Below are 15,355 nucleotides of genomic sequence, written 5' to 3' on the forward strand. Positions count from 1 at the left end.
TACAAGGCTCCCAAAGCCTCTGCATGCCCCTTTTTTTGGCGAAAAACGGTCCGTTTTTTGCTCATTTTTGGTGTCCCCCCCCCAGCCCCCAGGAACACTCTACAAGCCTCCCAAAGCTCTGCATATTCTTTTTTTGTGTGTGCAAAGGGTTTGGGAGGCCTGCAGAGTGCAAAAACCTTTTTTTTTAAAATTACCTCTTCAAAATCATGGTGCATCTTATAGTCCGAAAAGTACAGTATGTTGGTTTCTTGATCAAATGTACATCATTACAACTTGCCCCTAGTTTCACCTATCAGAATTTTTTCCTACTTGTTTGCTATTCAAGAGTGATTCTCTAGGAAAATAGCAAGAACTCTGTTTTATCAACAGATATAAGCAGCACAGATTCAATAGTAGACTTCATTACAGCTTCGATCAGAGCTATGTTTTGCTGCACAATATGGGCTTATTCGGAGTCAAATTCTCCATAAAGCCAGCTCCCATTTGTATCAAAGCTCACATTTTCAGGTATGATCCCGAATTAAATTTACTCAGTGATTCTGTAACTGTTTTATTTTATTTAAAAAAGACTAAATTAAACATAAAACAGATGGCATATAATCATTTCTAAATTAATATCTGTCTCCACTAACATTTGCATATTCATTATCCCAAAGTTGAAAACCTCCCCAAAAGGCCAATACCATTCATCCCTTTCCATCACTGGTGATAATATGTCAGGCTGTGCTGGAAATGGCAGCAGGTTATTTGCCGAATTATTAAGTCAGGTATCATTCTTATATTGCTATTCACTAGTTCATCTAATCCAGGCATTGTTTGATAGTACAGAACAGTACATAGTCCCAAGGGACGATCCTTCACAATAAGGATGTTGTTGCAAGAGACTTGATAATCTGAAATATTATGAACTGACCTGCTCCATGGAAGACAGGTGTCAAACTCAATTTCATTGAGGGCTGCATCAGGGTTGTGTTTGGCTTCAGGGGGGCAGGTTTGGTGTGGCCGGGGTGGGCGTGGCCAGCTCGATGTCACTTGTGTTCAGGGGGCCCTGTGGTGGCCTGAGCACTCTATCAACAAAAACGGGCTCCCGAGCTCTGTTTTTGGCTGTGAAGACTTCCTGCAACACTCTGCCAGCAAAAACAGAGCTCAGGAGGCCACATGCACTGTCGGCTGGTCCTTTGCTGCTTCTAGGATGGCCCCATGGGCCAGATCTAAGCACCTTGTGGGCCGGATCTGGCCCCCGGACCTTGAGTTTGACACCCCTGATGTAACACAGGTGTTTTATACTAAGTTTTGATATTTCCCACTTTAAAATGCTACGTTTAGAGGACCTTTTATTGAATTAAGCCAATTTTTGAAATGTGGAAAATCTTGATGTCAAATTTGTGGGTTTGGTGGGATAGCTAGATCATAATGTGGAAGACCAAATTCAAAATCAATTTAAGAGGAAAACAACATCATAAATTGTTTGGCTGGGCATAATAAACTCCACTGTATTACTCAGTACCCCAAAAGATGTTCATCTTCAAAATACTTCACAATTTTTAACTAGCCAAACCATTCCTACAGTTGAAACTCGAAAAATTAGAATGTCACACAAAAGTTCATTTATTTCAGTAATGCAACTTAAAAGGTGAAACTAATATATGAGATAAGACTCATTACATGCAAAGCAAGATAGTTCAAGCCGTGATTTGTCATAATTGTGATGATTATGGTGTACAGCTCATGAAAACCCCAAATCCACAATCTCAGAAAATTAGAATATTACATGCAATCAATAAAACAAGGATTGTACATAGAACAATATCGGACCTCTGAAAAGTATAAGCATGCATATGTACTCAGTACTTGGTTTGGGCCCCTTTTGCAGCAATTACTGCCTCAATGTGGCGTGGCATGGAAGCTATCAGCCTGTGACACTGCTGAGGTGTTATGGAAGACCAAGATGCTTCAATAGCGGCCTTTAGCTCTTCTGCATTGTTCGGTCTCATGTCTCTCATCTTTCTCTTGGCAATGCCCCATGAGAGCAACTTTTGCCAAAAGCACCAAAAACTGGTTCAATGACCGTGGGATTACTGTGCTTGATTGGCCTCTCCATTCTTTCTCCATACTCTGGGTCCTCGGTTTCCAAATGAGATGCAAAAGTTGCTCTCATCAGAAAAGAGGACTCTGGACCACTGTGCTTCATTAAGACCAGGGTCAACGCAGCCGTCTATTTTGGAGCACTTCATGCTTCCTTCCGCAGACGAGCTTTATGGGGATGCTGCCCACACTGCCAAAAGCACCAAAACCTAGTTCAATGACTGTGGGATTACTGTGCTTGATTGGCCAGCAAACTCATCTGACCTAAACCCCATAGAGAACCTATGGGGCATTGCCAAGAGAAAGATGAGAAACACGAGACCGAACAATGCAGAAGAGCATTATACTTTTCAGAGGTCCGATATTGTTCTATGTACAATCCTTGTTTTATTGATTGCATGTAATATTCTAATTTTCTGAGATGGTGGATTTGGGGTTTTCATGAGCTGTAAGCCATAATCATCACAATTATGACAAATCACGTCTTGAACTATCTTGCTTTCCATGTAATGAGTCTTATCTCATATATTAGTTTCACCTTTTAAGTTGCATTACTGAAATAAATGAACTTTTGCACAATATTCTAATTTTTTGAGTTTCACCTGTATAAGATAAGACAGGTATCATACCGCTATTTGAAAGCAGCTTCTCAAAAAGTTCAAGAAAACAAATATTATATCTATGCATCCATTTTCAGAAGTAATTTGGGACAGAGAATATTCTTTTACTGGCCAAAGCATTCAGGGAAATTTTGAGATGCAAAACCAAATCTAAGAAGCTTTCAAAAAGAAAAGTGTTGAAGCTTCAAGACTTGGCACATGCATTCTTGGGTTACAAATGCCCCAAAACAGTTGAAATTGGGTTCAGAAGGAAGGCAGTCTTGGACGTAAGTCATTAACTGGTGCCTAGAATCTTCTCCCAAACATGGCTGATTGTAAAAGAACCACAGAACTACCTTTGTCCACCTATTTAAAGGTGAAAAAAAAATTAAACTCTTGTATTGCTTAAGGAGAATGTCTCAAATAACACATGAATAAAAACATAAATGGGAAAAAAAATCCAGATTGAAATAAGAATGACTCTGGGTTACTGTAAATAAAGCTCAGATGAAATGTATACTACAGATTATAAAAAAAGAAAATGGGAACAATAGTGTGATTAACAAGCAAATTAAAAATTAATCTTGGGAGGAAAGCCTTTTTCAGAGAACAGGATCCAGTTTTAGTCACCCTGGAACAGACCTATTGAAATCAATGGGATTTTACTGACTGACTTTTCAATAGGTCTGTGCATTGTTGGAATGAATCCTACATTCCTTTTAATGCAGGCTTAAAATTAACAAACAGAAAAGAGAAACAACCGAAAAAATATCTTTACACAACAGGAAAAACTAACATTGAATAATGACAGCTTGAAAAGGAAGGTTAAATGATCATGCCAATCCTGAGAGGCCAGCAAATCATTCCTGTGTGGCTTAATAAATAAAGCAGCAATGATGATGTGGGCAAAAGAAATAAGTTCATAGGATCCCAATTGCTAAGATGGCGGTTCATCACATTCTTGAGATTCTACTGACACCCCTACATGTGCATGTCTGATAGTGCGGCCATGAAGTTTGTAACCATCCACAGTCACTAAAGCCACAGTGCCTGGTTGCATATCTTCTGCTGGCACATGACAGACAATTTCATGTGCATAGGGGTCATATCTGCCACCAATGGGGTTCATTTTTTGCAGACCGTGCTTAGTAAAGATGCTTTGTAGTTTGACTTCTATAAGAGTCAGACCTTCACAGATCTTATTCAGGGTCAGTGTTGGGTCATCTTCTTCTTCAACAATCTCCAAAGTTGTTTTCAGGATATCTGCTACTTCTACCAGATCTCTACAGAAACTCTGGATGCCTGCAGACATAAAGATCGGCAAAAAAAATCAGGATGACAATAGTTTAGGAGAATAAAAACATTTTGGGATCTTGGATTATCTGAAGTAAAAGGACTTCCTGGGCCTCAGGGACAACAGTGTTTACACTGATTTGATTTTATGCTTCCACCAAATTGCCATCCAGATATTACATATTTGCATCACTAGTATTTATTTATTTTAACCTGGACTTCAGTAAGGCTTTTGATAAGGTAGACCATAACCTACTACTAGATAAAGTAGAAGAATGTGGGTTAGACAGCATCACCGCCAGATGGATTCGTAACTGGCTGACCAACCACACTCAACGTGTAGTTCTCAATGGAACTGCATCTACATGGAGGGAAGTATGCAGTGGAGTACCCCAAGGCTCTGTTTTAGGCCCAGTACTCTTCAACATCTTCATCAATGATTTGGATGAGGGAATAAATGGGGAACACATCAAATTTGCAGATGATACCAAACTGGCAGGAATAGCCAACACTCCAGAAGATAGGCTTAAGATACAGAAGGATCTTGACAAACTTGAACATTGGGCACTATCTAATAAAATGAAATTCAATGATGAAAAGAGTAAGGTTCTACATTTAGGCAACAAAAATGGAATGCACAGGTACAGTATAGGTGATACCTTGCTCAGTAGTAGTAACTGTGAAAGGGATCTTGGAGTCCTAGTGGACAACCATTTAAATATGAGCCAGCAGTGTGCAGCAGCTGCCAAAAAAGCCAACACAGTTCTAGGCTGCATCAACAGAGGGATAGAATCAAGATCACGTGAAGTGTTAATACCACTTTATAATGCCTTGGTAAGGCCACACTTGGAATACTGCATTCAGTTCTGGTCGCCACAATGTAAAAAAGATGTGGAGACTCTAGAAAGAGTGCAGAGAAGAGCAACAAAGATGATTAGGGGACTGGAGACTAAAACATATGAAGAATGGTTGCAGGAACTGGGTATGTTTAGTTTAAGAGAAAGAAGGACTAGGGGAGACATGATAGCATTGTTCCAATATCTCAGAGGTTGCCACAAAGAAGAGGGAGTCAAACTATTCTCCAAAGCACCTGAGGGTAGAACAAGAAGCAATGGGTGGAAACTAATCAAGGAGAGAAGCAACTTAGAACTGAGGAGAAATTTCCTGACAGTGAGAACAATTAATCAGTGGAACAGCTTGCCTCCAGAAGTTGTGAACACTGGAAGTCTTTAAGAAGATGTTGGATAGCTATTTGTCTGAAACGGTATAGGGTTTCCTGCCTAGGCAGGGGGTTGGACTAGAAGACCTCCAAGGTCCCTTCCAACTCTACTATTGTATTGTATTGATCATTTATTAAATTTATAACCTGCCTTTCATTCAGGTGCTCAGGATTGTGAACAAAATCACTCTTCTATTTTTCTCGTACCAACAGGCAGCTTTGGCTGAGAGAGGGTAACTGACCCTAAGTTACCCATTAGGCTCCCACAGTTAACAAGAAATTTTAATGTAGGCCTCTATACTTCTACTCCAATATCTTAACCACTACATTTCACTGAGATGGTGTTTTCACTGCAGCTTTAATTTTTAATCATTAAGTTGCTTTACTGTGTGTTTTTTTGTTTTGTGTTTCACTTGACACTTAAACTGTCATGCAACAAATATTATGAGTAACCTTAACTTTTAAGGATGGATTATCTAAACTAGTGGTATCTTTTTTCAGGTTCATGCAGAACTTAAAACATTGCTGGAGTTCTTCAATGAAGAGAAGAGGGCAGGACTCATATGAGGTCCAAAGCATTTCTTAGGAATCATTTTCAGTGTGTGCAGTCATAAGAAATACTGCTGGATATATACAGGTAGTACTTCAACAAACTCTGGCACAACATTGACCTGTTCGTTTACTTACCAAAAATCTTAGCATCCTCAACAAATTTTTGTGTTCTACGTCTGACATTTTCAGAATCCATTAGGGCTCTTTGGTATCGTTCCTACATGCAGAGAAGAAGCAGAATCAGATTAAAAAATTCTAATCCAAGTAACACGATTAGAGGATTTCAATATCGCTGCAAATATTTAATGCAGCTTGGTGAGACAACTTACTCATAGGCAATAGAGTTGTTATTTACTGAAAATAGAAGCCACTTTAGCAAATATTATCTTGATAGCAATTTCCATTTCTCCAGGTGGGATGCCACCTGACATTTACAAGATTGACAGCTTAATTCCCAGATACGGAATCCATAGCCCTGAATTAAATAGGATCCTCCCAAGGAGAGATGCTTACTTTAGCATATAACAAAAGACTATATTCCCCACAATCCTTCTTTCTCTAGATTTCTACCCACAACTGTTCCTTCTCCAGGCTTTAGTTCTTTTTAAAACTGTAGGTAGGAAATAGCTGAGCATCGTAGCTAAAAATAGAGCAAACATCTTTAAAGAAAGGTTACAAAAAGCTGAAAAAAATCCAGATAAGCGAGAAGGGAACTTTAGCTTCAAGCATTAGCTTGTCTTAGAAAACAAGCAACAAGCTCAGCTAGAAATTCTTCATAAGATGAATTATTTTGATTGGGTATATTTCATAATATAATTCATTTTCTCTGGTGTTGTTTTCTTTGTACAAGTTCAGTAATTGTAGTGTTGTTTGCAATTTGGACCCTCTTTGTAGTAATTAGCTCTAAATAGAACAGCATTACCTTTGCTATAAAGTTCCTCCTAAGTTGCCACCTGAAAATTGACCTTCCTTCCTTTCCTCTCTCCCTCTGAGAGGGACTCTGGGCAATTTGCCATTAATTTGCCATTCAATGCTTCCTTCTGACTATCTAAACGATTTTTCCTTCTCCTTTTTCTGTTTTTCTTTCTTTCAACAAGGCTTAATTTTTATTTATCACTTAGAACAGGGTGTCAAACTCACAGCTCGTGGGCTGCATGCATCACACACTAGCCACCCATGCACCCAGTTTAGTGAAGGATAAAACTCTTGATACGTCACGTGACAATGCAGGTTTGACACCCCTGACTTAGAAGGTCTCCTAAATCAAAGGACAGAGAAGGAAGAGTTCATTTCAGCCCCATATCTCAATACTCTAGAGCAGTGGGTCTCAACCTTGCTAATGCCGCGATCCTTTAATACAGCTCCTCATATTGTGGTGACCCCCAACCATAAAATTATTTTATGTTTTCCATATTTTTTTTCGAAAATATGTGTTTTCCGACGGTCTTAGGCGACCCCTGTGAAAGGGTTGTTCGACCCCCAAAGGGGTCCCGACCCACAGGTTGAGAACCACTGCTCTAGAGGCAGCAAGTGGGGGTACAGAAATTATTTCATTTTTTCTCCTTTAAATTTGCCAGAAAATAGTACAAGATGTGGGCTATAGGAAAAAATCTTAACCCTTGCCAATACAACGGGTTCTGTTGCCATAAATCTGGCTGAAACTATAGACAACCTTGAGAGATATCTGTCATCAGATCAACCACAGAGATGACCTTGATATCTGTCAACCACAGAGATGACCTTGAAGAAACTATTCAGAGCCAGGGCGTTTTAGGAAGAGACTCAAACTGACTCCTCCCTAACTCCTTCTGGTATCAGAGGGGAAACCAGTCAGACTTGCAAGTTTCTGTTATAATGGCTTATCTCAATGAAGTACAGCTCTAAATATTTTGTGAGTGCTTTTTGATCTAGTCAACCTTAAGGGGGGCTAAATTTTTTTGCTTAAGGGGCTATCACATCATTAGGCTCTTCTGGTGTATCCAGTGGACACTTGCGTATCAATAGACAATATACACTTGTGTATCTATGATAACATCAAATGTTCATATAACTGAAAGCTTGGTCAAGGATGGAAGAGATAACTGCTGCCCAAATTCCCTGGCTGCTCCATGGTCATTAGGGCCAATAAAACTCTTTCCTTCTTTTTTCAGTATCATTAATTCAGGCATTCAAGACGGCTAACATCTCATCAAGGTTCCCCTATGCAGAAGATACAAATTGTTAACTACTCTCTCTTCTTGGATCTCTTAGTATCCTTCATCTCTCCCACTGGCATCCTGGTGGAGTAAAATAGACATCAAGTACATGCATTAACCACTGTGGCATGAGAAGCCAGATGTAGCCAAATTGCTCTTTGGCTATTTTATTTGGAACAATGTATTTCTAAATCATCTTCAATTTCAGTTGCAATTTGATAGCTGTAGCACTATTAAGCTTTAGTCCATGACAAATACTCTACATGGTCCCATAGATTAAAAATTCTTTAAGTTATAGAGCTGAATGAAAATGCACAGAAATTTAGATGTGTGGATCTCCTATTCTGGATGTCAAACGAAAAAAAAGTTACTCACTGTTAAGACACGGAGTTGTTCTTCTAGCTTGATGGTCTTGTGCTCTAAATTTTCTCCCCTCGAGATCTGTCTAGGTTCATTCTGAGGATCTTCTGGGCCACAATCATCTCCTGTGCTCTTTTGTTGTGCAGCAGTACTGAAGGCGAAGAGCAAACCTCTAAAACAACAAAGACCAAAAATGTAGAGAAGCATACATTTTCAAAAAGCCTTTCCATCTCCAATTTATTTTAAAAACAAAGAGTCACTTATTAACTGGGGTACCTAGAAAGCTTTTGGTTTCTATCAAGGAAAAATGAATAGCTAGGAAGTTTCTACTTAGTTTGGAAATTTGATTCAGATGTTGTTGATTTACAGACTGGATGATTATCATGGGCATAGGACATTATCTACTAGGATAGTTTCTTCCTCCCCTCCTGTCTAGCACCTTCAAGATATAGGTACAAAAGCAACTGCCTAACAAGGAAGGAGAGTCCTACACTCCTTGTCATTTATAACACAAGGAAATGTTTACAATTACACTGTGGGCTAACATTGTGTATATGATCAACAAAATGGAAACATAGAGCAGGCATCTATTTTCTATGCTTATTAGAATTTTAGAAATATAAATATATACAAAGGATTCTATCCACATCCTATGTAATGCAACAGTAAACTATATACTTTATTCAGCAGAGGTGACTTTACTCAGCTGAGAAATAGCTGTAGCAAATGTAGACGTACAAATTTTCCGAGAAGGCAGAACTCAATATACAAAACCTGAGTGAACAAAATTACTTTGCTTTCAATAAGGAAAACTCGGTTTTGCCACTGTTTCTTTGTGTAGAAGCACATACAATTATGAAAAGGCTCTGAATCTACATTTAATTCTCAGCTGCAGCAACGTGGGAATCTGTATGGTAAATAGTCACAAAGGCATTTAATTAAATGTGCTAATGTTATTTGGAATTCTAATTTGTTTCCCAATGATATTTTAGATGCTTAGATATTGCTCAAACTCACATTTAATTTTAAGCAATCCAGCTAATAATTGAGTGGGGCAACTGATTTTTATTAAAGCCCACTGACAGGTTATACTTATAATTTGGGCAATAAGGATGGCAGCAAGTGAGCTTGTGAAGAAGAATGTAATGTGGAAAATAGTTTAGACTTCCAGCCAACAAAATCCTTAGCTTTTAGGATTTTGTTAATGTTATCCCCTCTCTAGCCAGTTTGTAAAGGGAAAAACAACTTATCAAAAACAAAAAAAGCATTAGGTAAAGATTAGATTCAACAGTCCCTTCTCCCAGTACATATACACATAGTTATACTGCCAGCCACTGATAACAATTTACTATTAAATACATTTTTCGTCAACTTGAGGCGCCTTTCATTCATATCCTGGTTTATTGCAATGCACTCCACATTGGGCTACCCATGAAGACCATCCAGGAGCTACAACAAGTTTGAAATGCAGCTGTATAAGCAGCAATGAGTAAAGTTGCATTGGTTGCCAGCTTACTTCCATATGCAATTTAAGGTGCTGGTTATTACCTATAATGTCCTTCAAGACTTAGGGCCTGGTTGTCTGAAAGTCTACCTACAATTATTTGTGCCTGCTAGGGTACATTCTGGCAGAGTGGATGTGCTTCAGGTTTCTTCATTTAAACATGTAATTGTGTGGGCATCTTTTCTGTTGCTAACCCTGCCTTCTTACAAACAGCACCTCACTCAATATGTCTTTACTATCAAGAGGTCAATTGTATGACACCATGCAATGCATAGTAAAGTTGGTTTAAAAAAAACCACAAGCACTCAAAGGAAATGCCAAAACTTCCTCCAAGAATCACTTACAGACAACCTTTATCAAGTACACAATTATATACTCATTTGGTGGCAAATGGGCTATTGGCAGTGACCACCTCATAGGTAGTTCTTCTTTAATGCCTGCCTCATACAGCCACTGCAGTTACAGTGGTGATGACAGATTAACTTTGTGACCAATTCTTGCATTTATGACTTTTGAAAAGGAAAGCTGAAGTAAGATCATAAGCACAGTTGTAATTTCACTTGCTTCGTTTAACAACCAAGTTGCTAATCCCAATTGTAATTGCTAAATGAGGACCGATTGTGCATGAAGTACCCATGGACAGAAGAGGAATTTTCTTTTGAGATACAAAAACAAAAAGTGATATATGTTGCTAAAAGAAAGGTTATAGTTTAGGATAGGGGTGTCCACTTTGCAGTCAGTCCATGGGCTGCATGTGGTCCTGGACAGCTAGTAATGCAACCCCACAAGATCATAAACTTTATATATAGTTATATATGCAGCCCAAGACAATTCCTCTTCACTCAGTGCAGCCCAGGCAAACCAAAAGGTTGGACATGCCTCTGCTTGGTAAATGGGGGGTCTCATGCCATATAATAAATTGCAATATCTGCATATTAGAAGGGAACCATCAAGTTGACTATATCTGGACTTGGGAATTTAAGCAGAGTTGAGCTTGGTTAATACACCAGGGAATATTTTGCCTTTTAATTCTTTTCTGCTTTTTCCAGAAGGCAAATTTTAATCTGCAATTAGAATTTTTGTAAATTGACAGTGATTAAATCAACTAAAATTTGAAGTCTTACCTGCCAAACTAATAGCAGGTAACTAGGATTCCCCATTCCTTGAATTATCTCCATTCTTAGCACAAAGGCCCCCTTCGGCTGCCTCACTTCAAGGCAGAAAGGCTGGAGAAGGACAGGTCAGGACTGTGTAGGCAGCCACATTTCTTCTCCACAGGTTCAGGCAAAAACACCTGAATGAGGCTTAGATTAGTGAGGCAGCCAGTCAAAGGATACAAACTTAAAATAAGTTCACAAACATTCAGAACAGCTCATAAATCTCCTCTCTAAAACAAGCTGCCCTTTAAATGCTTACATTTTCTCGCTGGTTGTTTATATCTGAACATAACTGCACATGCTGTTTATTGCGTGACAGTGAATTTGAATGAGCCTTTGCCAAAAACTTACTTAAAGCAAATCACTGTCTAGACATGCACTCTCTTTTACCAGGTCAGTAAATTCTGCACTGCAACACATACCTGCTTAATTTATAACACTTCCTGCTATTTCAAGTTATCAACCTTCTTTGGTCTTTTAGGGCCAAATCCTAATATAAATACTTAATATATAAGAGAGCTGTCCTTTGTCCTTTACCTTTACCTGTCTTTGACTCATATGCTTCAAGACCTAGAAAAACCTGTCTAAAGGGTGAAATATTAAAATTGCACTACTTAACAGTGGCCTTGGGTGTGAACCATAGTTACAAAAAAAAAGGAGGAAAGGTAAAGGACTTGCCTCAATGACAACAGCTAGAGTAGGACCACTTTTTTCAACAGAGTCTGAGGAATTATTTCGTCAGAGTTACAAGTCAGATATTCCAAAACACTAAATCACAGTGGGCACTCGTGTTTTTAATTACTATAGCACTTCCAATTCTAGAACAGATTCCTATACAGTACTGTGCTCTGTGTGAGGCTATCTTTGTAAACAATACACAAGCTTCCATTGATTCAATACAGCTGTTAGTTCTGCCTGGATGCTTCTAAGTATTAGCAACCCATTTAATTTAGGGTTCAATAAAGGATGGTGAATTTTTGATCTTCTGAATTCTAAAAATCCAAGTTTAAAATCTCAACAGTCGATTCCTTCCGTGTGAGCCTGTCCAAGAATCTTTTTCGGTTTTAGAAGGTCTGCTTTAGACATTCTGCCATCAGACATACAATACGGATGAGTAAGTGAAAGAAAACTTGATCAATAGTCATCTTCAAGAGATAATGTACTTGATACCCTGGGGTGAACATCCTCAGAGTAAAGCTGAAGTGGAACAACACACCCTAAGAATGGTGTTGAAATCTAACTTACTAGGGAATGCATATGTCTTTTGTAACATAGATGTTTGTATAGTTGACAGAAGTCTATCACATGCTGGGTGTTTGCTGATCCTTTACTAAGTTCAAAAGGGAAGTTCAATGTTTAACTTTAGAATTTGCTATGAAATCATTTACTTACATATAGGATAAGAAGTTTGCTTTTTTGCTACTTTGGTTTATTCATCTGTGGGTCTGTTACACACAGGACAGAACATTTGTGAAGTTTTTGTTTTTCAAATATGTATAGCTACCTATCTCACAAACCACAACTGTGGGAAGCATACAACAATCAGACAACAACACATATAAAAACAATATAAAAATATAAAATTCATATTAAAAAGTATCATAAAAACAAATAAAAAACACTACTCAAAGAGAGGATAACAACAGTCTCTTAGCAACGGAGCTACCTAAATATATCTCCAGGTCCTTGGAAGCTCCAGGCCTGGGAGAGGGAAGGATATTCCATAAGGCAGGAATCATGGCAGAGAAGACACATATACATCAGTGGTGGGTTCCTATCGGTTTGGTGGCTTGGGTCTCTGGAACAGGCAGCGACCCAGGCCTGCCATACCCCTGAACCGGTTCTCAAGAGGGCACCATCTTGTTTTTTGCTTCTGCAGAGCAGTCTTTGTTGCACTGTGCATATGCACGCAGTGTGCATCAAGCACATACATACACTGTGCATCATGTGCACAAACCAGCAGTAGTGACTCCCGGAACCCACCCCTGATATACATGTACTGTGTGTGTATATACACTACATGGAATTTTCCCCACTTGTAATTAACAATGACACAAACATTTCCTTACATCTTTTTTTTGTTGCCATGGCTCCATGGTCTTGCCTTTATCTAGTCCTTGGCCCATGAGCTAGACAGGCCTTATTTATCCATAGAAGCATGCTCATCTGCTAAGTTTTATGTTTGGAGGGAATTCGGATGAAACAGAGGGAATAGAAGCAGGAAAAGGATCAACAAATTTCATGGCAATATAATATTGTTGTAGATAATTGGATGACACTACAACTCAGCACTCAACAAAAGCCCCTAGAAGTTGTTTCCTCATTTATATATTATGCTTTACATATGCATAGCCTGTTTACCAATAGTCATTGGTATTGCAGAACAATGGAGTTTGCTGGAAAATATATAGTGCCTGAACAACTAAACAACTATTCCAAAGAATTAAGCCCAATTATTGGAACTTTTTAAAAATCATGTTGATCAGCAGTATTTTAAAGGTTTTCACTGTGGATTTCAAGTGTTTCAAAGAGATCTATTTTCAGCCATTAACTTTGTTAATGTTTTGTTGCTCATCCAAGCAACTTCATTAGTCAAAGCAAAATTATTTAGGCAGAGAGGTCCAGTTTCCGTGATTCAACCTTTAGATACCTTTGGCGTGGATGATTGAGTCTTCACTGACATTTTGTCCAAGTTATTCTAATGTTAGTACTTATGAAATCAAGTGTCATTTTCAATATTTCTTGATCCATTTTAATTTACAAGTATACAATGAAAGAGATACCAGACTGGAATAGCAATAAAAGGGGTTAGATGGTTCTATGAAGTATAAATAGCTACCCTACCTAATCAGCATATTCAGAGGCATTTGCCTGCGAACACCACTCATTTGGAGATCAATGTTAGCTTTGTATCAATGAAGATAAAAGCTTATTCTTTTTCAAGCTATACCTTAATATAACAGGTTTCAACCCATGTATTTATATTTTAATGTTGTGTTTGGTTTGCAAGTAGCTCAGAAAACTTGGAAGCATCTGTACAACTCTATTACTGTACAGAAATGAAGACATGTGGTAGAGAAACTCCTGGTCTTCTCATTGACAATCTCCTCCCCCAAATCGATCCCGTCTCGCCCCCCCTCTCCCCCTTCAATCTCTTCTGCAAGGATTTCTCCTGCTTTCAAGGCAGAGATAAAATATCAGACTGAAGGCAATAAACGTGAACATTGGTGGGTGGGTGGGTGTAAAATATTAGCTGATTTAAAAGCGTGCAGGTAAAAACAAGCCTGTGCTGAGAGAAAAGTTAAGAGAAAGAAAGGTGAAAAGACCAGGCGGGGTTGGAGAGTGATGTCAGATATGTTCACTTCTGGCTCCTAAACCGCAGGGAGTCATGTGATACCCCACGCTTCCTCCCCACCCAACCCTGAGCAAAAACGGCTCTTTCATCCCGTTGGAATGAGGGACGGGACACGGCCTTTCTCTTTCACGGCCGGAGGACGAAACTCACAAATTCTCGGGAAGGTGCCGCTCGGCAAAAGATCCACCCGGGAGCCAGGACGCTCCCTCCACCCACTTGCTTAAGGCTGGATGCCCTTCCTGAGCACGGGCGAGGCAACCACAGCGAGGGAATCTGGGAGGTAGCAGGAGGAGGAGGAGGAAGCAGGCAGCAGCCGTGGCTCTGCATCGCCTCGTGTTTCTCCAAGAGCCGCAAGGGGCATCCAGGGGGAAACGATTTAAATCGAAACATTCCCCCCCCCCCCCGAGGAGCCTCGCTTTGCAAGACTCTCTCTGCAAATAGGGACCACACAAACAAAGCTGCGCGCCGTCCCGTCCAACCTCAAGAAGGGACCGCACGTTTGAGATAAGCCGCCGGCGAGAAAAAGCGACTCGCGGCGACGGAGGATAACTAGCCCGAAAGCCAAGGGCGAGGAATAAAAGAGTGTGAATGGCCCGTACCTGTTGGAGCGGAACCGAGGATAATTCAAGTGGAGCAAAGGGCTCAAGCAACTCCGCGCCGCTCGCACAGACCTGCCCGCTGCCATGGCGTCACCGTCGCCTCCGCCAGACTGAGCGAAACGGACCCGCCGCTTCCCAGACTCCTACGGGAGAAAAAGAAGAACACTCGAGCGACTACAACAACCGGCCGCCACTGCGCCCTCGATTAAAAGCCCGGACTGCGACTCCCGCCAGGCCTCGCGCTACAGTGCAATGCTCTGCCCTTAAGGGCGGGAACTTCGTGGGAAGGAGGGAAATGATGAGGCCGAAGGAGGAGGTTAGCTGTAAGATGTTAGCAGGCAGGAAGCGTACAGGCTGTGTATCATCTTCCAGCCAAATAAGAATAATATTGCACGGGCGCCTTCCAGCTGGATCGGTTGTAATACTTCCCTGGTTCC

General features: G+C 39.9%; 1 protein-coding gene across 1 annotated transcript; it reads right to left on the bottom strand.

Annotated features, from left to right (window-relative positions):
* Nucleotides 1-548: 548 nt before the first annotated feature.
* GRPEL2 (GrpE like 2, mitochondrial) lies at nt 549-15,154 on the bottom strand. Its single transcript, XM_081937478.1, has 4 exons — nt 14,919-15,154; nt 8,319-8,475; nt 5,884-5,965; nt 549-3,986 (listed from the first exon to the last, which is right to left on the bottom strand). Exons 1-4 carry the CDS (start codon nt 15,002-15,004, stop codon nt 3,622-3,624), a joined length of 690 nt encoding a protein of 229 aa, XP_081793604.1. The 5' UTR covers nt 15,005-15,154; the 3' UTR covers nt 549-3,621.
* Nucleotides 15,155-15,355: the final 201 nt, after the last annotated feature.

Source organism: Natrix helvetica (assembly GCF_964273705.1).
Source record: "Natrix helvetica genome assembly, chromosome: 1".
In the NCBI taxonomy this organism is placed as follows: domain Eukaryota; kingdom Metazoa; phylum Chordata; class Lepidosauria; order Squamata; family Natricidae; genus Natrix; species Natrix helvetica.